Source organism: Triplophysa dalaica, chromosome 6 (genome assembly GCF_015846415.1).
Source record: "Triplophysa dalaica isolate WHDGS20190420 chromosome 6, ASM1584641v1, whole genome shotgun sequence".
NCBI lineage: Eukaryota > Metazoa > Chordata > Actinopteri > Cypriniformes > Nemacheilidae > Triplophysa > Triplophysa dalaica.
In genome coordinates, this window is record NC_079547.1 from 7,606,801 (window position 1) to 7,628,795 (window position 21,995).

At 36.5% G+C, this 21,995-nt stretch overlaps 2 protein-coding genes and 1 long non-coding RNA gene across 5 annotated transcripts in view; 1 reads left to right on the forward strand and 2 right to left on the reverse strand.

Moving 5' to 3' along the window:
* Positions 1–6,820, reverse strand: LOC130425360 (gap junction gamma-1 protein-like). Of its 2 annotated transcripts, none has more exons than XM_056751643.1 (3): positions 6,669–6,820; positions 2,933–4,103; positions 1–2,503 (listed from the first exon to the last, which is right to left on the reverse strand). In XM_056751643.1, the coding sequence occupies exons 2-3, from the start codon at positions 4,071–4,073 to the stop codon at positions 2,490–2,492; spliced, it is 1,155 nt and encodes a 384-aa protein (XP_056607621.1). In that variant the 5' UTR covers positions 4,074–4,103; positions 6,669–6,820; the 3' UTR covers positions 1–2,489. The 2 variants fall into 2 exon arrangements, with proteins under 2 accessions (XP_056607621.1, XP_056607620.1); XM_056751642.1 differs by having other exon boundaries at positions 6,665–6,820.
* Positions 5,939–11,991, forward strand: LOC130425362 (uncharacterized). Its single transcript, XR_008907061.1, has 3 exons — positions 5,939–6,115; positions 11,570–11,736; positions 11,854–11,991. It is a non-coding gene; the product is annotated as an uncharacterized LOC130425362 (long non-coding RNA).
* stk11ip (serine/threonine kinase 11 interacting protein) overlaps positions 8,234–21,995 on the reverse strand; it is a 20,621-nt gene continuing 6,859 nt past the window's right edge. For both annotated transcript variants that reach the window (XM_056751641.1, XM_056751640.1), the window contains 11 exons: positions 21,803–21,913; positions 19,507–19,675; positions 18,455–18,624; positions 18,038–18,362; positions 17,354–17,451; positions 16,593–16,690; positions 13,603–13,781; positions 11,888–11,972; positions 11,602–11,687; positions 10,524–10,729; positions 8,234–9,335 (listed from right to left, as the gene is read on the reverse strand). In XM_056751641.1, coding sequence (XP_056607619.1) covers positions 9,207–9,335; positions 10,524–10,729; positions 11,602–11,687; positions 11,888–11,972; positions 13,603–13,781; positions 16,593–16,690; positions 17,354–17,451; positions 18,038–18,362; positions 18,455–18,624; positions 19,507–19,675; positions 21,803–21,913 — 1,656 coding nt within the window. In that variant the 3' untranslated portion in view covers positions 8,234–9,206. The remainder of the gene's footprint in view (positions 9,336–10,523; positions 10,730–11,601; positions 11,688–11,887; positions 11,973–13,602; positions 13,782–16,592; positions 16,691–17,353; positions 17,452–18,037; positions 18,363–18,454; positions 18,625–19,506; positions 19,676–21,802; positions 21,914–21,995) is intronic.

Genomic DNA, 21,995 nt, shown 5'->3' on the forward strand with positions numbered 1-21,995 from the left:
TCAGAAAATACAATTTAATACATTCATTTAATTTTTACTGTTTTACTGGTCAGTATGACAGTGGTTGCTTTCAAATTTATATCACATGAGTAATATTTAGCTGTTATTCCAACATGGCGACACATGCCATCATTTTCATTTTTGCTATATGTAAAGTGAAAAGCTGGTAATTCAATGATATGACTGGAGTCTTTTAAACGAATTGTAAAAAAATGTAACCAAACACCACTTAGTGTTTATCCAAAGTAATAGCAGTCAACAATATAAAATAAGCCTTACATGAGTGTAAAGCCTATTGCTTTTTGTGTAAACCTTAAGCAATAAAAAAAAACAATACAGTATGTTTAATGCATATAATAACAAAACACAAGAATATTTTTATTGCTGTTGCTTTTGTTACTTAGTGAACAAAATGTATTAACTTCCATCAAATCCCCCCCCAAAAAACATTGAATGTCACGGGCAAACAGCATTTAATAATATATACACAGTTCTGTTTTTCAGACCAAGGACTCATTTTCCATATGTTGATTAATAAACCTTACATAATATTAGACATGCCGGTAACATATCTTTATGGCAAATGTGGAAATTTATCACAAACAATGTTACTGCCTGGTTTAAAAGCCTTACAAAACAGTTCAATTACAATACAAGATAAATATAAAAATAACCCATTGTTTTGGCCAAAATATATTTCAATTAATAAGTTGAATTACTTCTATATTATATATATATATATATATATATATATATATATATATATATATATATATATATAATATTTAAATATGTCAAAACTACCCAATGCAAATGTGACAAATTGCATTAAAGGAATATTTCACCCAAAAATAAAAATTCTGTCATCATTTACTCACCTTTGAGTTCCAAAGCCTGTCGAAATGTATTTGTTCTGATGAACACAGAGAATGATATTTGGGAGAATCCTTAGAACAGACAGATTTTTCCCCCCATTGACTACCATAGAAGGAAAAAATACAATGGTAGTCAAAAGTGCCCCAGAACTGTTTGTTGTCCTACATTCTTCAAAATGTCTTCTTTTGTGTTCTATGGGAGTCAATGGTGGGCAAAATATGTTAAAAGCATTCTTCCAAATATCTTTCTCTGTTTTCATCAGAACAATGAAATTTAGACAGATTTGGAACAACTGGAATGTGAGTAACTGATTACAGAATTTTCATTTTTGGGTGAAGTATCTCAATGACTTAAAATCTAGCTCTGCATATTTCCATGTCTGGTCCATGTCCGAATGTATTGTGCTCACTTGTTAACACAAAATATGATATTAGATTTATGTTATTCATTACATTTATTAGATGTTGTGTCATTGTAACCAGATTTTTAGAATTAACAGTTGATTGCATCAAATTGTAAAAATAAAATCAGAATAATGATCCTTTTATGAAGAATATGGTTTGTGTTGCTCATTTTGTCCAGCTGGTTATAGACATATCTCCAGTTCGTCTCTTCTGTTTGTTTAATACATTTTTACTTGTTTTTGATTATTACTTTGCCAGATCCACTCTTTCATGAGCCCCCACATCACCACAGATGTTCTATCAAGGTAACGTAACCATGCTGAGAAATCTGAATGACTGTTGAAGTAAAAATGTAACTGAACCATACCTTCCTCATAAACATATATCACAATGGGAGTAAAAAGACTATATATTTTTTTAGACACGCACAGCCCTGTGCAAAAGTCATGGGCACTTTAGTTTTTCATATTTTGTTGTGGTGTGCAGTAGTAAATACCTTAGTAAAGTTTACATTTTTAAACATTAATTTAGCAATTATTTCTAATAATCCAGTTCGTTTTTGGTACACACAAGAAGTGTGCCAGTAGCTGGTGCTCCAAATGAGATACGGTACCACCATCATCAAATATGTCTGTTATTACTAGAAAAAGTAAAAACTGAGACAAACTAAATCCAAAAGAACTGCTGGAATGTCTCAAAGACAGCCTCCAAACGAAAATATTGGGGTGAAAATACTAACATTCCTAAGATTTTTGCAGAGTACTGTATATATTTATGCTTTAAATTCAATAATGAACCGTTGAAACTTATATAGTATACTCGGTGCCAACGGCGGTTTCCATTCACTTGCACTAGAAATCAATGGATATCGCCATTGTTTCGATATTAATATTCCTCAAAATATTCAGCAAAAAGAAAGTCAAACAGATTTAAATTAACAATAGGGAGAATAAATGATGACCGATTTTTCAGTTTTGAGTGAGCCTTCCCTAACGTGATACAATTCTTGTCATGAAAAATGGAAGTTTCTTAGACTCACTGCATTAATGCTGTTGATTATGTTTTTAATACTGTATGTAACAAGTTCTAAAATGCATTATCAGGCACGCATGCACACAAACACATAATCTTGCGAAAATGATTGCGCTCCAATTCCCATCCTATGGTTGTTCTGTCTAATGGAGAGCCAGATGAATGGGAAAACGTGCTTCAGGCATGAACCTCTAAAAAAAAGAGAAAAGCAATGAGTAAATCAGTTAAAGGGATGGTTCACCCAAAAAAGAAAATTATGTCATGAATTACAAACACTAGTTGTTCCAAGCCTGTATAAATGTATTTGTTTGCAATGCTTGAACCAAACAGTTCTTGGACCCCATTGACTACCATAGTAGGAAAAATTAGTCAGAGGTGTACCGGAACGGTTTGCTGTCCTACATTCTTCAAAATATCTTCATTTTTGTATAAAAAGTAATTTTTTCTAATATGACAGTCAATGGGGTCCAAGAACGGTTTGGTTACAACCATTCGTCCAGATTTTGAACAACTTGAAAGTGAGTAAAGAATAACAGAATTTTTATTTCGGGGTGAACTATCCCTTAAAAACGGATTTAAAATCCAGTAAAAATGATGCTGAAGACAGAGTTGCTATTAACCTGTCTCTCCATCGCTGAGATGATCCTCCTTGGCTAGGTTGAGCCGGTTTTGTTCAATAGCAATACTGTTTGACATCAGACCTTTGCTTTGTGAAGCCCCGCCTTCCTCACAGTGATAGACCTGTTCCAGACATTGCTGTGCAATTTTCAGGTGTCTTCGCAGACGCTCTATATCATGATTTGTGCTATTATCGGCCAATGACTCCCGTCCAGAGTCTCCCGGGACAGGTGACTTCGGCCTGCCAGAGGTGTCCTTCCTCAGGGTGGGGAGATATCTTGGTGGGGCACTGGCAAGGCGGTTAGAGATTGTAGAATGAGATGGTGCACGTTTCTGGACTCTCGTAGCTGATCTACGGGGACGAGTGTCCCTCAAACCACCAATTCCGAGATGAATGATTTCCAGGAATGTCAACACCAAGCAGAGCAAACTGACAACATACATGATCACCAGGAAGATGGTCTTTTCAGTGGGTCGCGACACAAAGCAGTCCACAGTGTGTGGGCATGGGCTGCGAGTGCAAATGTAGGAAGGTGCCACTTCAAAACCATACAAAACGTACTGGCCGAAAAGAAAAGCTATCTCGAAGGCAACTCGAGAGAGCAAATGCAGCACATATACCCTCATAAGGCCATCTTTTTTAATGCGCCTGCGGCCATCATGTTTAGAGGCTGAAGGGTTGGATTTATCAATAGTCTTGACTTTATTTTCCTTCTCAGAAGGCTCTTTCTCCTCCAGGATCACGGGAACTTCCTCTCCCATCTCATCAGTTTCGTCATAGTCTCCATGGACATCAGACAGCCGCTTGTGCTTACGCGCTCGGTATTCAAAATCGGCCATTTGAGCAATTTTGTGCATGGCAAAGCCAAGGTACATAATAGACGGTGTGGTGATCATAATGACTTGGAAAACCCAGAACCGAATGTGGGACAGAGGGGCAAAAGCATCATAACATACGTTCTCACAACCGGGTTGTAAAGTATTGCACACAAACTTGTTCTGTTCATCTTGGTAGATGGTCTCACCGCCCACTGCTGTCAGAACAATTCGGAATATTATGAGAAGGGTGAGCCAGATTTTCCCTACAAAAGTGGAGTGTTTGGAGATCTCATCTAGCAAGCGTGTCAGGAAGTTCCAACTCATGTTGCCACCAACACAAGTGACCTGTCAGTTCTGCAAAAGTAAGAAACAGTGGGATCAGAAAGGCACAGCCGTATAATACAAGTTGATTAATACTATCATTTTTTTTAAGACAGTTGCTTTAATTTAATCAAACTCGGAAGAGAAATCAGTCAGAACAGATTGAATTATGCAAGAACACCAGCAGGTGTCAGTGTACAATACAAACAAGCTATTAATGTCTGGTTATTTGCAAAACAATCTCATTGCAATTTGTGACTATTTTAGGAGGTGGCTAAGTATTTACGAAAATGTTCATCCAAAAATGAAAAATCTGTCATCACTTACACCCCCTCGGGTTGTTTCAAACCTGTATACGTTTCTCAGTTCCAATGTACACAGAAAAAGATATTTGGAAGAATGTTAGCAATTTTCAGTTCTGGGACATCATCCACTACCATAGTTCTCAGTTTTGTTCTGTTGAACACAGAATGACATATTTTGAAGAATTTTGGAAAAAAAACATTCTTGGGCACCTTTGAGAACCATTTAATTATTCCTACTATGGTAGACAATGATGTCCCGGGACTGAAAATCACTAACATTCTTGTAAATATCTTTATTTGTGTTCATCGGATCAAAGTAATTTATACAGGTATGAAATAAAATGAGCGTGAGTAAATGATGACAGAATTTTCATTTTTGGACGAACTTTCCCTTTCTCCTTCTGCCTTCAAAGTACCTCGGATTTGAGATATTTCCCAACACAAAACCAGAAGGAAAGTCTGGATTAAGCAACATTAAAAGTATTAAGCAACATTTAAAATGAATGGTAGGCCTACTATTGAATAAGTAGCATCAAAACTTTACAATTACTGGATTACTGGATTACTGTACCAATGATTATGAAGGCCCAAAGGAATCAAGTAAGGCCTATAGAAACAAGTTGTTGCTCTATGTCAAGACAAACTCGATCAGGAGATGCTATAATGAAAGCAAATGTTTTTTGAGCTGCAAGTACTGAACTACCCACTGGGAACTAATAGTACTGGGATAAAGAAAATACCGTTTGTTGGCCACTAGTAGATACTATTGAGTATTGATATAAACGTGTGAATATTCAGCAGTGTTTTATCTCAGAGATATCAGCCAACCCCAAAATAGTGAGTAGTCAAACTTAATGGAGCCTATGTTTGAAGTGGTAGCATTAAACAGTCCTATTGGAAAACTTGAGTCTGACACTTGTAAAACACACTTTGTTGAGACTTGTCCTTAGATAAATGACTTGAGACTCTTGGACTCTAAATTACAGGCTTGTGAACAACACAAATCTACCGACAGGTCTGCAAAGAAAAATATTTAAGAGTTTTAAGGCTATTAGATGACATTATTATGTCATCTTCATCCTCCAAAGGAGCTTCTAATGTAAAGCCACTTTTACATGAATTCATTTGACATGCTTTTTATAAAAAACAGAGCATTCAATCAGTGTATGTGTTCTATAGGCTTGCATCTATGACCTGTAAAAATGCCAACGCAATGCTCTACTCTGCTTTACAGAAACTATGAAACCTGTGCATATTACGAAAAATGCATTAACACAGACTGTTTACAGGACATGCACAAGACTTACATTTATCAAAGATACATTTTGTTGCAGTAAGATAATGGCATTTACTTTGACATCATTTTATATGTTATCAAACCAAACACGCAAAACTAATTCTAGTCATGTTTGTTACATATTGAGATAGAAAACTTTTGTTGCCAGCCAACATTCTCATCTTTGGGCTGCTGCTCCACAGATAAGGATGACAAGTCATGACATGTGAAGAACAAGGATTAAGATTCTGTGGTCAAGACAATGCTTTCACAGGTTTAGAAAAGACCTCATCAAATATGTATAAAACATAAAAAACATTCCAAAGTCTGGGAATGTAAACAATTATGGATGTGCTCCACTAACAGTAAAGGAACGGCTGTGTGTTAACATAATAGCTGTTTTTGACCAGTAATTCAAAGCTGTTACTTCTTCCTACTCCTTTTCGGATAGACCTATGTATATGGTAAGTTTGTTTTGTTTTGTTTAGAACCTAGAACCGTTTTATTTTTTACATGTTCGACATAAAGCTTTTCATTCATTCATTCATTAATCCATTCATTCATAAACAGTAGCCTACTTTAATGGTCTCATTTTCCTTTCTGTTACTTAAAAAAATGTTTTAAAAAATGAATTGTCCGAATATGGTTAATTGTTTCATATAACAAATGTCAATTAGCCGGCGGACATTCGAAAAAATAATAACAACACATGGGCTCACTCGAAGAAAATATCAAATGTATTGTTATTAGTATACAACAATATGCGCCTATTTAAGTTCACACTATAAGAGACGGTGTTTTAATCCGCATTCGCAACAGAAGCGTGTTATTCGAGATACCCGTTTAACTTTCTCAAGTTTCAAAAAGCAGAAACTTTGTATCATTTGAGAGCATTTGAGAACATTTTTGAAGATGTCAAACAACTCTTTAAAGTCACATGTTCCTCCAGTAGAGGCGCAGCTCCATTATACTTTGAAAAAGACAAGAAACAACAAACAAACTAGTTCACATACCTGCCTCTAAGACGTGACTAGTGCTCTTGTCCTCAGCTGTTGATGCTTATGCTTGATTAAATCTCCGACACTTGTGGTTCAGTCATAGACGACCTACTTTTTTCCTTAACCCGTTTGTTTTTGGAGCTCAAACCACGTGAAGCCGATATCCATAGATCCAGCGCGATCACCTTCACTGGTCGACGCCCATACCTGGCCTTTAAACCTGAAACATGAGCTCATTTTATTCGCCTATCCTATTCCGTGCTCTGGATAGATATATCATAAACGGATTATTTTATGTAATCTGTTACAGACATGGTACACAAGCATATTACAACTTTAGCTGTATATTTACAAGCTAATTCCCAGTCATTTAATTAATCGGTTATTGCGTCACTTTCATTATCGTAAAAATCGTCACACTACACTCTATTTTACACTGAAACAATGAAAAGAAAAAATGGTGTCATCAGAAGGGAGAAATGTAAATGAGAAGAATCGACAATATAAAAACCTTTTGGCCCAAATTTATTTTTAACATTTAGACGCATAACAACCAGCCTCAACATTATAAATATCAATGCGAACATTATAAACATTATAACATTGTCCTGACATTTCCTTAGAATCAACTGTTAATTTGTATTTGAGCCCTGCCTGGATGTTAAAATGTATTTTATAGTTTTATTATGCTAGACTATAGGAAACAAACGTGAGAACTCAAAACCTTATAGCCTAGTTACCAAAATACTAAATAAAGCTTCTTCATGTGTCAACCACCCCGGTCTGCTGCACTATTCATATTTTATGCTATTTACCTTCCAAGAAAAATATTCTACATAATTTACATTATGAATTAAAGATATTATTATTAACAGTCGCATCCCATGTCAGGAATATTTATTGTGTCCCTACATGTTGCAGCAATTATAGGGGAAAATTCTTTTGCACATTTATGTAAGTTTAAGCACAGAATTGCAAACTATGGCCCTAAGATGTCTATGTGAGTCCAGATGTATGTATCATTTTCATCCATATCCACTCTGTCATGGGATAATGGAGGGAATATAGCCTGATTTATTCAAATGGACAAAATCCGCAATATTTAAATACAGAGGTAAATTCTATTTACAGACCATGTTGCAGCAAATTTACCTCAGTATGTCCACTCTGTCATGGTTCATCATGTCTTCTTATAAAATAGTAACAGGTTGGACTGTTAATTCAGATTTATGTATTCTTCATTATTAGTCATTTTAAAGTGTGAACATATTTTAACATTACAACGTTATTTTCAATGTTGAGATTTTACTACGTTCCAAAAGTTTCACTTTTGGACCATGTGGTACATTTGTGTTCTTGGGAAAGCAGGCTTTTAATTTAGACATTTTTTAAGAAATAAACAATCAGACAAGAATCAGACATGATAACGGGACACATTGTCTGCTAAAGCAAGAATAATTATCAAGCATATAGTACTATTTGTCTACAAGCTATAAGGATTTCTGTATAACAAGGTGGACATTTCTTACCATGTAGGCTACATGGCAACTCAACCTATGTAGATATGAAGAGAACAGACATGTGTCATGTTATTGGCTCTTTAATGAGTGCGTATCAGAAGTAACTTCGGAGCAGTTTCATTGTGAGAAGTTATAAGATGTTTATTATTTCTACAAAAAATATCACATTTGTAATTCCCTTTGAGACTATTACAAAGATGAATAATTTAAAATAAATACATTTAGAATGAACGTATGCTTTTTAATCATAACACTTTGCTTTAAAACTAAAGCTTGATTTTATTTGTACATTTAAACAAAAGTGCATAACATCTGTGTCGCACAAATGACCTGGCACAGAAATCTTACTTAACGCTTCATTCAGTGGTTTTAACTTCTAAACTATTTGGTCTTCACAGTTATCTTAGTTTTTTCTGCTTGATTATTATTCTGCATTCCATTACTCCCATTTACTTCCGCTCAGTGCTGGAATATAATTATTTTTATCAGTTTTTTTATCGGTCAGTTCAAGTAGTTACAGTCCAAGTTCATCACCAAGAAGCAAGTGTACCCATTTAAAGATTTTCAAGAACAAAGTATTAAGGAATGGGATGGTATTTTAGGTCAGTGACATGTCTTAGTAACTAACCTGGCATACCACCGACAGTCTAGTAAACCCGTAATTATCCCGGATGAACTGAAAACGCTTTCACCCTGAGATCAAAAGACACCTTAATTCCCACATTCATACCTCCAACAGACTTAAATATATCAAATGCCTGTGCATGCATAGCTATATATAAGAAGAGATGTCGGACTGTATCTTGATGTAAACCAAAAAGGCACTCTGTACAGCATTGTCACTGCATACATCTTCTTGAAGGAGACAACATTTTAGACATTCGCAGAAATAACCAAAAGATAGTAACTTGTGAGGACAGAATGGAGGCAGACCGACCACATTTAAACAAACACAGTCAGACACAGTTTGTATGCAGGTTCATGACCAGGCAGGAATCTTCATGATGGAAGGTAGAAGTGTTTCTCTCACACGAAGGCTAATGCTTGATAGTTGCCAGTTTAACTCCAAACATGGCTTCCCATTGATTTCTTATCCAGTCCACTAAGTCTTGCAATAGCTTGGAATCTTCAGCATGTAGAGACCATGTCTTTTCTGTCTTGACCATCTGTCAAAAATGAAAAAAGAACCACATTTACTAAACAGGACAAATCAGCATGAGTGCACAATTTCAAAAAAGCACTGATGCGACAGGACATTTCTGCAGGTGAGTTAGTGACAAGGCGGACAAAAAAAAAACACAGCGCAACATATCATTTTGATAATGGCCAATGCAATCTACCAAGGTCATGCAGTGCAATTTAGCGGGTCTAACACATGATTTGTTTGGGCGTTAAATAATGGTGCACATACCAATAAGTTGAGTAAGTGCAAATTTTAGTTAATCACAGTGAATCATTTACATATTCTCCCATATGGACCATATATTTGTCTGAAAACTAAACTAGAAATGTATATGCAATAAGGTGAGCTGCAAAAACAACTGTGTCCACACCTATTCATTGCTAATGCGTGTCAATGTGTGTCAATCGTGACAGAGGCAGTTTAATGGTTTGGAAACTGTTTGTAAATCTGGGCATTTAAATCAAACAGACTCTTTAAAAGTAATGTGAGTTTTTTAGATGATATTTATCAGCAAAAAAGCAATGTGAAGTGTCTTCCACTACCTTACATTTAGTGCTGAAGCAGCAAGGCTTTAAAATAGATCGAAATAGTGTCTCTTTTGGATTATGTTTTTAAGTATATGTAATATTTATAGTAATTTTTGTAATTTTATACAGTAGCTTGTGATCAAGTGATGTCCGACTTTGGAAAATCGATGTACTAAGTCCTTCTTTAATATATATTTAATAATACATTTGAATATGTATGTGTCCCTCATAGGCTTAATTGGCAAAAAAGGTACATAATGATATTGTAAATAAATATTTATTCAAAATAAAAACATTGATTCAAGGTACGCATTTTAATATTATTGTGGAAACGGTTGAGGAAAAATCCATTGGCTCTTATCTTGCACATGTCTCGTACAGTCATTATGCATAGTTTAACTAGGAGTTGTAAGCTCCATATATGGTTATATGGTAGAGGAGATGGGGTGGAGATACACGTACAGCGATTTATAAAGTGAATTATGCGCAGGTTCTGGCGTATGCATGGTTTTATAAATTTGAAAACTTTTGTTTTGTTCACGAATGCAAAATCTTCCTTTTGTGCGTGTGCACATTCTACAGATAAAAGAAATATTTTTTAAAGGAGACCCCTGATCATGTGATGGAGAGATGCATCCACACACCTCATCATAAAGTTTGAGGTCCATTCGGCAGGGATCTGACGAGAACAGATGAACGGAACTGACGCAGCTGATTGGCTGAGCTTCCTGAACGGTCACCTGTCCACTACTTGTTTGTCCTTCTGGATGGCTTTTGCACCACTGGTGGTCTTCATCGAGAAGAAAGAGCATTTCCTTGGTGGCTAGTACACTAACAGAGGCCAGAGTATCTGAGAAAAACAAAAAACATTGCTTGGTTAAATATGTTTTAATGCCTTGTTTATAAAGGACAACACTAGCAAGTATTACTCTTAAGAAACTGAGGGAAAAATACGGGGCACGTCAGGCTGCAAGCTGGGTCCTGGGGCTCTTTAAAGTCAAACCAGCCATTCACAATTTCATCACACTTTCAAGAAAAATCTGTTTTCGGTGTGTTTTGGTCTAATGATTAAAAAAGAGCCCCAAATACAGTGGTTCTCAACCTGGGGGCCATGGCCCCCTTTATTTTATGAAATAAAGAAATTTACCATAGATCAAACATGAGAAAAATAAGACCACCAACCAAAAGTATTGATGTTCCAGCACTGTATAACTGAAAATTGTTTTGGTTATTTGAAAATTCTTGGTTTAAGATTATATGTTTTTGTTTGGGGAGAATGCAAAGCGTTAAACTCTAAACAAAGGGGGCCTTACAACAAAACAGTTTGAGATTCACTGCCCTAACATTAGCAAGCCCTTATACTAATACATGCAAGGATGCATCTAAACTTCGGCAGTAGTATATTTTACAATCATCTTAAGGAAGCTGATATGAATCACTGAAGAAAAAGACAGGTTGCATTAGTTTGCTTAATCAGAACTTGATGGAACTGAAAAGAACATGCATTTCCTGAAGGTGAATGTCCCACCTTTGTTCTCACACTTTATTGAGTCTTATACATCTAAGTATGTCTTAATGAATCAGATATTACTCATTTAGTCATTTTAGCATAACATGCTGTGTAATTTCCAAACATTGGCAAGTTATTACATGCTGTAGTCACTGGCTGGCTCCATCTTGGGTGTTACAGGTAATCTCAATCTCAGAACCCTGAACTCCTACCTTGTTGAAGGAAGGCTAGGAGATACCGGAAAGGAGGATGGCTGTCTTCTTCATCACATGGTTGGGCTTCCTCACAGACAAGATGCCTATAAAGAAAGAGAGGAGGATACAATGTAGAAACAAGACGAATAGCAGGTATAATAAGGTTGTAGAATTGGGTTGATGCACTGGGCGCATGTTGCGTATCTATAACAACAATCAAATATAGTGGCACATTGGTAACTAATCTCATTGGATCTTTCGTATCCTAAGGGAGAGAGAGCAAGAGAAAGAATGAGAGACATACCAGAGGTGATGCTGTGGGTTGAGCCGGGTGGTGGAGATCCCCTTCAGTTTGCTGTCAGACTTTGGAGCCAATTCCCTTGCAATGTCTGCACAAAAGCAATGAGCTGTAGTGATTTGCAGAATTTCTCCACCTTAATGTGATTATACATTATGTTTCGCAGTATTATTCCCAGTATTGACTGGACCGCCAACTAATTAAAGACTTTAAATGACTAACAGTTAAATGAATGAGAATCTCATTAAGTGCTTAGGGAGTAAAAAGGAAAGTAGAAAGAAGAACAAGGTAATGAGTCATGAATTCGCTTTCATGGAGACAGCCGAGTACCACAGTATCACAAGGCACTGTAGAAGTTCACAAAGAGTGACACCTGGCAATGAGACGTTGTTATTTTCATTCAGACCTCATAAACACGGATGGCTTTTCAAGTTACAGGGACAGCAAACAAAAGATTGGTGCTGTGTTCTGTGCTAAAGGGATGGATCACCCAAAAATGAAAAATTCTATCCTCATTTACTCGCCCTTTTGTCATTTCAAACCTGTACGACTTTCTTTCTTCTGCAGAACACAAAAGAAGATATTTTCGAAGAAAGTTGGTAACCCAACAGCACAGATCCCATTTACTTCTGTAGGATGGACTATGGACACAAAACCACTGCAAGTGTTTGGGGCCAGTTAAGAACATTCTTCAAAATGGCTTCTTTTGTGTTCTGTGGAAAAAGTCATATAGGTTTGAAAAGACAAAAGGGCGAGTAAATGAAGAGTTTTCATTTTTAGGTGAACTATTTACTATGATCTCACAATTTACTATTATGATAGAAAACATCTTAATTCATTCTAACATTAAACACATTTTTACTTAATGTTTGAAGTTATTTTAAGGACACTGATGAAGAACATAAAATAATAGTTTTCGTTTTATTGTTTAAGTTATGCAATTCTCCCTGGAGAATTTTTCCATTCTTTCTTAAAATTCAGGTCAATGTTTGTTTTGCTCCTGTTGTATCCTTTTGTCACTGTATGTGGTGAACATACAGATTGATTTCAGACGAGGCTCGAAACCATCACAAACCAACATATAAAGCACCATTTCAAGTAAATGTGAAAAACAAAGGTGCAAGTGAAAACATTTGAGTAAAATAATTAAGTTTGCATAATTTCCATAAGACTAAAACATCTTATGTATGAAAGTTCTGAGAAGCAATAGTTCCAGCATCCATGTGGAAGGACATATTGACAAAAATATATTGTGTTATGGCTAAGGTATTGAAGTGGAGTAGGCGGGGCGAGACTGTGGTTTGAGACCGGTGAGTAATTGTTAAAGAGCACCAGCTGTGCGCGCACCGGTCTCGAATCAAGTAGGAGATCGGGAGCATATAAAGAAACGAGCGACCTGACCGTCGAAGAGAGGACCGGGCCCGAACATGTTTATGTTTGTATTTATGTTGAATTCGCCGGCAGTCGACCGTGAGGGGCGGTCAGCTGTCTTTTTACTTTTGTTTATGTTTGATTAAATGTTTAAATGTTTGCCGGTTCCCGTCTCCTTCCTTCCCTACTTTGAATCGTTCTACAATCTGTGAATATGTGCGGTGCGGGCACAGCTGGAGCTCTTTAACAATGACTCACCGGTCTCGAACCACGGTCTCGCCCCGCCTACTCCACTACAAGTTATCTTTAAATGAATACTTCATTTCCTTCTAAAGATTTACAGAACTTGCCTGTAAGCTTGTTGAAAAAATATTTGCATCGGGCACTGTTCCGTACCAGCAGCGTGTATGCTGCTGCCCCCTCATCAAACTCCAGGTGGATGCTCTGAGAGCCAAGACCAACTTCCAAATAACTGAGCTCACTCAATCGATGGCTTTCTCTTTTCCGCAGCCAGTCTGAGGGTTGCCCTCTGCAACAGAAATAAGCGACAGTGTATGTATGTGAGATTAGGAGAGAAAGACGAAAGATGTTAGTGAATCATGAGTCCAGGGTTTGCATACAACTGTGTTCTTAATAAAGTTTAATATATGTGGGGATCACCAATCAAAAATCCATGCAGAAGAATTTGCATTTAAGTTTACAAAGAAAAATGCATGGTGCCTACAGGGAAACATGGTAGTGGCAGTGTCCTTATGTGGGGCTGCATGAGTGCTGCTGGTGTCGGGGAGCTGCACTTCATTGATGGCATCATGAATTCACAAATGTACTGCTATATACTGAAAGAGAAGATGCTACCATCACTCCCTGCCCTTGGTCGTCGTGCACTTTTCCAAGATGACAATGATCCTAAACACACACCTAAGGCCACTGTTGGATTTCTGAAGAAGAACAGGGTGAAAGTGTTTCAGTGGCCAATGTGGTATGTCTCCTGATCTGAACCCAATCGAACACCTACAGGGAATTCTGAAGAGACAAGTTGAGCATCACTCTCCATCCAGCATCCAATCTCTAAAAGAGGTCATTCTTGAAGAATGGAAAAAGATAGATCTGGCAAAATGTCGCCAACTTGTTCATTCCATGCTTAGAAGACTTGGTGCTGTCATTAAAAATCATGGAGGCCATACAAAGTACTAGATTTGGTACTAGAGTACAAAGTACTAGATTTGGTACTAGAGTACAAAGTACTAGATTTGGTCCTAGAGTACAAAGTACAAAGTACTAGATTTTTGCATCACCCTAATTTGAGTAAAACTGAAAAATGTGTAATCTAAGTTATATTATTAACCTTACTTTCATGCTATAAGTTAAACAGATGTTATATTAAACTTAATCTTGTCAACATTTTGGAAGTGGTTTTTGTGTTCATTGAGATATTGTTTAAAATTTTACTTTTCAAAGGGGGTGTACTCATTTACGCTGAGCACTGTACGTATAACTTTCGCCAGGCACGACTTGATGGAGGCACATCAAGCCTTCCATGCCATTGCAGGTGTCCCGCCAGTGATTGGCATTCTGGATGGGACACATATCCACATACACAAATGAGTGATTTACGGCAATAATGTGAATCAACACCGATCGGGGAGAACATGAACACATGATGGCAAACTATGAGAATATAAATGGCCCTATCAAAAACAAGCGAAGCCAAAAAGCCAGTTAATTTAGCTGGTTAACACAGAAAACGTTTGGCCGTGAGGGTGCAGGATCGGACACTTGCAAAATTACACACAGACACACACTATTTCAGTGAGCCCTGATAAATGCAATTTCTATTGTTTCTAAAGCGTTTCTTTATAATAAAAATTGTTTTGTTTAAACATACTTTACCCACTCTATAACGCAAGGTAGAGTGAACAATCGATTCTTGAGGCATCGATATCAACCTTTTCCGCATCACCGCCATGGAAAGCACCTGCTAATGTCACACTTAAGAAGGTTTACCTTAGCGAACCTCAAAATGTATAGTTGAGTCTAAAGCTGTACCTTTAGAGTCTTCGTAGTGCGCTACGCTATCTATTAAACTAGGGATGCACTGATATGTAAATGTTGTCCAACAATGATAATCGATAATTCTTGAACATTGGAAGCCGACAACCGATATATTGGCGGATATACAGTATCTTAATAATATAGCGTTTTCTGAGACTGAAAATTATTTTTTCCCCTTAAAATCACATACCAAGCCTACTTTACAGTATTTAAAGATCCTCAAACTTTTAAACTTTTCGGCATATAATGTTTATTTAATAAACAAATTAAATATGTTCTTCCAGAGCAACCCAGAAAGGTATTCTCAATAGTTTCAAGTCTAACAAGTCTCAAGAAATAAAGCTTTCAGACGGCTTCAAACAATTTACAATGTTTAGCTAGTAGCAGTTAGTGAATCATCTCCTTCTCACCAAGCTTCTGTCTGTAGCCTATTCAAGGGTTGTGCAATCCTGTCCCTAAAATCCTTTAAAAACTATTTGGTCTGGACCATGGTGGTGGAGAGGTTGAATGGAAGATACAGATTCTGTTGGCAGGCATTCTTTTATATACATAACAAGCTGATTTAGGAGACCTTCCTTAAAGTGACAGGACTAATCTGTGGTCCATTTAGGCCAGGGGTGTCCAAAGTCAGTCCTGGAGGGCCTGTGTCCTGCAAAGTTTAGCTTCAACCCTAATCAAACACACCTGAACAGCTTATCAAGGTCTCACAAAGCAGACTAGAAACTTCCAAACAGGTGTGTTGAGCCAAGTTGGAGCTAAACTCTGCAGGACTTTGGCCCTCCAGGACCAACATTGGACACCCCTGATATAGGCACATAACCAATCTGTGGAGCCAGAATTCTTGCTAGTTGGTAGGGGATCAAATACTCATTTCACTGACTGAAATGCAAATCAATTTATAACCTTTATACAAAAAAAATTCCCATGTCTCTATCAGTTAAAACAAATCTACCATAAAAATCATGGACCCTTTATTTCTTTGTAAGCAGGCAAACTCACAAAATCAGCAGATGATCAAATAATTATTTCCCTCACTGTATGGGTACTCAAGATTAATATGAGATTGGCAGAAACTGCGCACTAAACGGGACCTTTAAAACACAAAAATGTGCTTGTCTGTTCAGTTCAATTAAGCACTAATAGCTTATATAAATAATGTATTACAAGAGTGCTGAATGCATGACATTATACCACTAATAGTCTGCTAACACAAACACAATAACTGATCCTGATCAATAATCAACCTGATTTAAAAAAAACTGTGTTTTAAATTGAGCAAATAACTTACTGGGACTTTGAGGTGATTTCTAAGATGTAGATGTACTGGTCAGACACAACCATGAGAGACTGGAACTCTGCTGGATCTCCAAACTTCACGATGGACATCTGAAACCAGGTAAAAACACACAATCTTATAAAACCAATTCCGGCATCTCAAAGATGGCAAGTTTATTATTATACTCTTTAAAAAGTGACAATTAAAAAATATTTTAATTAAAAAATTAAAAAATAACCCTCTTGTTATTTCAAACCTGTACGACTTTCTTCCGCAGAACACAAAATAAGATATTTTGAAATATGTTGTTTTCTGGCCCCGATTCACTTGCTTTGGTTTTGTGTCCATACAAAGTAAGCGATTGGGGGCCAGTGCTGTTCGGTTACCAACTTTCTTCACAATATCTTCTTTTGTGTTCTGCGGTATAAAGTCATTAAGGTTTGAAATCACAGAAAGATGACAGAATTGATGAACTACCACTATACGCATGTTTGGAAAAAATACAAAATAACACAATTGTAAAGTTTTCTGGGGTTCATTAAAGTCTGAATTTGAATCTTTGAATTGAGCACTTTACCAAATCTTTAACTAAACAAAGACAACAAAAAGCTGGTGGGGGTGCATTAAAATAACTATTCTGCTGTGGGCTAAAGTTGTGCCCCAAGTTTGAGGACCACTGCTTTAGACGTTTGAATATGCTCTTTCCAGGTAGACTTCCTCTTCATATGGATCTAATTTCTTCACAGGTAATGTACAAGAACATGTGCTCTTGCCTTTAAAAAGCAGCGAAGCTCCTCTTCTCCCTCAAACACTTCAACATCCAGAAACAGCTGGAGCCGATGGTCCACTGCCTCTGACATGTCAAACAGAGCTGAAATGAAATGAGATACAGTCAAAATGCTCTGTGACAAAAGTTGAGGCTACCATACCCCCCAAAAAATTAACATGAATTTAAACTTTCAGAATTAACGGAAGACTACCACAAAACCAAACATGACATGCTTCATTTTCTGACACAACTTATAAATAAGAGGTGAGAAGTTAACTCCTCAAACTTGCTCATTTTCAAAGAACTGTAAGGATAATGACTTTCAATTAGTTACTTATATAAACACTTTAAAAAGGTTATCCAAACCACCTTTCACTCATTTTAAATGACATTCTACATAAACGCCATCTTTATCAAACAAGCCTTATCCATGAGAAAAGTTTCTTGCTGAAAGAGGCCTCTAAAGTGATAGTCTTGTCTCGCCTGTCTCGTGATGCCTGAAAATGACAGCTAGTCATGAGACATACGAGAATGTGAGAATCAACGACATCCAAGTTATTTGAATTTATCTCTCCCATATGTTTCTTTACATTGACATTGATCACAAAATAAGCTCAAATATGAATTGCTTTCTTTTACAATCATACAGTGTCAGTCAGAACACATAGAATCAAAGTAGGCTACTCACCATGATTGGATCCTTCTGTGTGCTTTGACGAATGCTGGTCCTGCTGTTTCTGATAGCTGTTGTGACAAGATCTGTCAGCCACCCACTCATTAGGCCCTTCTGAAGTACCCTGTACCAGTCCATCAGTTCCGTTGAAGCTGATTGGTAGAGAGGTGCTCTGGTCAGCCCATGCCTCACTCTGATTGGTCAAAGAACTGGACATGAAGTTTTGAGCCGTGTAGTAGAAATCTGCATCTCCCTGCGTGTCCCTTTCAGGGACTCCTAAAGAATGGGTCAAATGGAGAGGGCTGCCATGCGATAGTACAGTCTGTCCTGACTCCAGTAACTGGGGCGATAAGGATATAAATGAATTATGTGTTATGAAACATTGAACATTTCGAATCAAACAGCTACTAGTTTATTATTAAAAAAACATACCTCACTGTGCCGAGGACAGACAGGTGTGTCTTTATCATCAAAAATGAAGTATTGCCCACCATTCTGGTCAAGTGGACAGTGAAGTGGTGTACTGGTGGAGAGAGCTGATGATTGGATGGCCAACTGAACCACATGATCGCTTTTGCACTCGGAGCAAATAAAGGTACAACCTGTAGATTCAAAACGAAATGATCATAATCCTAAATGTAACAACGAAATTAGCGCACTTTTGGCACAATCTAATACAATTTTGGTTTCAAAAAATGTGCCAAATAACAACTAAAGAGAAAATCCTTATAAGATCAAGTGTTTAACATATTTTCTTTGCTCTAGATTTATTTGAAGCCCTCTAGTGCTTTTAAAATAAACACCTTCACTCATCTCTGCCCCCATGCAGAACAAGCTGTGTGTTTGGGCCAAATGATCGGCAGGAAACCAAGCAAACAGACTAAAAGCAGCTGAACAAATGTCCCAGAACCCCCAGTTTGCGTGTCAAAGCATGTTTTAAAACAGTTTTCAGTGCTGCATAGCAGAAGGATGAATTCAGTAACAAGCCAATGATTAAAAGACCAGAAGGACATGAAAGTCAAAACTGAAACTGCAATGGGTTATGCCGAATATGCATCATATGATACATTTTTCACGCATCAATAAAAATGTATCAAAATCCCTCACACCCAGTTTCTGGCAACTATTCATGGTATTGATTGTGCATTTAATCCAGGTTTTGTGATGTTCCAACTAGATGATCCCACGCTAATAGTGATTCATGCTTGATTTTTGGTTAACCTGGCTGAAGCCTCTGATGGAAAAAAGATCAGGACCAACCAATGAGCTGCCATTACCACGGCACATCAGAGAGCTATGTAAAAACTGCAAAGGTTGCTGGAGGTAACCCATGAAATGCAGCAATTTCGGTAACCATAGGGGGCGGGCTGTTGTACATGTTTGTACTGGTACCTGAAATGTTGAGCCTGAACCGAGATCCGCCTATACTCCTAAAACCCCAAAAAATCGCCCTGCTCCTTATTTTTACAGCTTTAAGTCCTTACTGTCATTTCTTGCTTCATCCAGGTGGTGCAAACTGACTTCTGACTCTGTGGCGGGCTGGCAGAACTCTGTCTGACACTTCAGGCACTGCAGCCGAACCGTCTCTGGCATTTCGTCGTAAGCCTGCTCATTGTTCTCCTCCGCGACTTTAGAGAGAACCTCTGCTAATACCTGAGGAGTCAGGGTTCTGAATTAAGCAAAACCAGTCAAACGACAGGATTACAATGTCAATTTGGTAATATTTAGTCATAGGTGATGGGTTGCATGTTTTAATAAATGTGCCCTTGTTTTCTACTAGTAATTCTAGTAATTCTCGTTCCCACATGCTGCTTGAATTGAGCACAGCATGCAAAGCAACAGAAAAATGACACAGTTAGTAATGAGTTTGTTCTAAGGAGTGTTTTCCATTTACAAGATGGCAAGTTTTAGTGCTGAAACACCAACTGCAGTAACTATGTTTTTTACAGAAACAATGGTTACCATAACAGATGTTTGTAAGAGTTACAATAACAGGAACCACGTGATACTTTATTCTAGTCTAAACTAGATACAGTATATTTTTCTTACTGATTGATATGAAAGATATATATTTAATTTAGCAATGCATGTTAGTGTACATGCAATATATGTTTTGCAAGACTGTGAATGAAAAATTACTTTTAATAAAAATTCAGCATCCTAAGAAATAGCTTAGCTAAATCCTATTAGTGTAGGCTCCTTAACACAAAATGTATTGGGCAAACATTTTAATTCATTGTCACTCTATAGGTGCCACACTGTTGACAGCAAAGCCTTAGCTGGCACAAGTTCATCCAAATAGAACGACAGAAAACTGGAAAAATTATTCTGCAACATTTAGATAAATAGATAGATAGATAGATAGATAGATAGATAGATAGATAGATAGATAGATAGATAGATAGATACTGAATATACAGTCATAAATCCTGAATGTATAAATGAAAATCTGAATATATAAATGTAAATCCGAATATAGAGTTAGAAATCAGGATATATAAATGCGAGTCTGAATATGTAGTTATAAATCCTGAAAATATAAATATTAATCATAATCAGTGGTTATAAAACTAAATATACAAACGAAAAATTGAGTATATAGTTATAAACACTGAATATATACATCTAAATTCAGAATATACTGTAAATGCAAGCCTGAAAATTTAAATGTAAGAGTTATAATTCCTGAATATATAAATATAAATCCTGGAAGTACTTATATAAATCCTGAATATATAAATGTAAATTCTGAATATATAGTTATTCAAGTGTAGTGTCAGTGTGGTAGTGTGTTCAAGTGAACTACAATGGTAACTAAACAACAGTTAATGAAATAAAATTAGCACTAAAATAATAAAACAATAGCAATAAAACAAAATGGCACAGTTGTGTACATGTTCTCAAGATTATTTTAAGAATATTTGTATTATATTCAGAACATACTGTAATTAGTGCATGAAAATAGAGAACTTTAAGTAATGGAAGTGCACTTTTCTTCACTGGGGGTCCAGTTAAAAACACTACACAACATATTCACGAGATGTCCAAAATGTATGCAGTGCTTCATTCAGGGTGTAGTTATCAGGTTTTACTGACATATAAAGATATTCACATATATACACATATATATATATATATATATATATATATATATTCACAAACCGCATAGACAGATATAAAAGGGTGATCATTTGTAATCAAACAAAAAATAAAACTATCTTTATAATGAGGCATGGTTAGATGTTACAGGAACATGTCAAATTAAGAGAATGGTGTAGATATCATAGTGAATGAGGACTACTATCAGATCATTATTGCAGTGTTGCGGTGTTTCATAAAGGACAAATTATTCGCAAGCATCAAACAAGCAACCACTTATGAGATTGCTAAAATCACCAAAACCAGATTAGAAACTGTCCAGCACATTAATCAAATTTTCAAGGGTCTCCAATCACAACTATATATTCAGATTTACATTTATATATTCGGGATTTATAACTATATATTTAGGATTTACATTAACAAAACAAATATAAAAAAATCATATATGATATTACCGAACAGAAAACAACAACACAACTACACAATTCTGCACTAGACTGAACAGATTTTAACAAAATTTGAAAATTACCCATTGTCCCTGATTAAATAAAATGAAATTAACTATATTTATTAAGAAATGATATTAAAACACATCACCACCCATACTTTAAAAACTGCTGCATTAGGAAAAGTCTCAAAGTATTGCCTGAATGTCACATGATAAGTATTCCTGCTGACCTTTAATTCGTCCTGTGGCTTGTCATCCAGCATTATGTAGCAACGCTTTTGTCTCTCCCGACTGATGTACCGGAAGTGGAGCTCCAACCCTGGGTGAGTAATCTTCTCGTTCTAATAGAGTCAAAGAGATGTACTTGAAACAATGATGCTCCACAATGTTAATAATCATCTTACAGCTCCTTATGAACAGAAA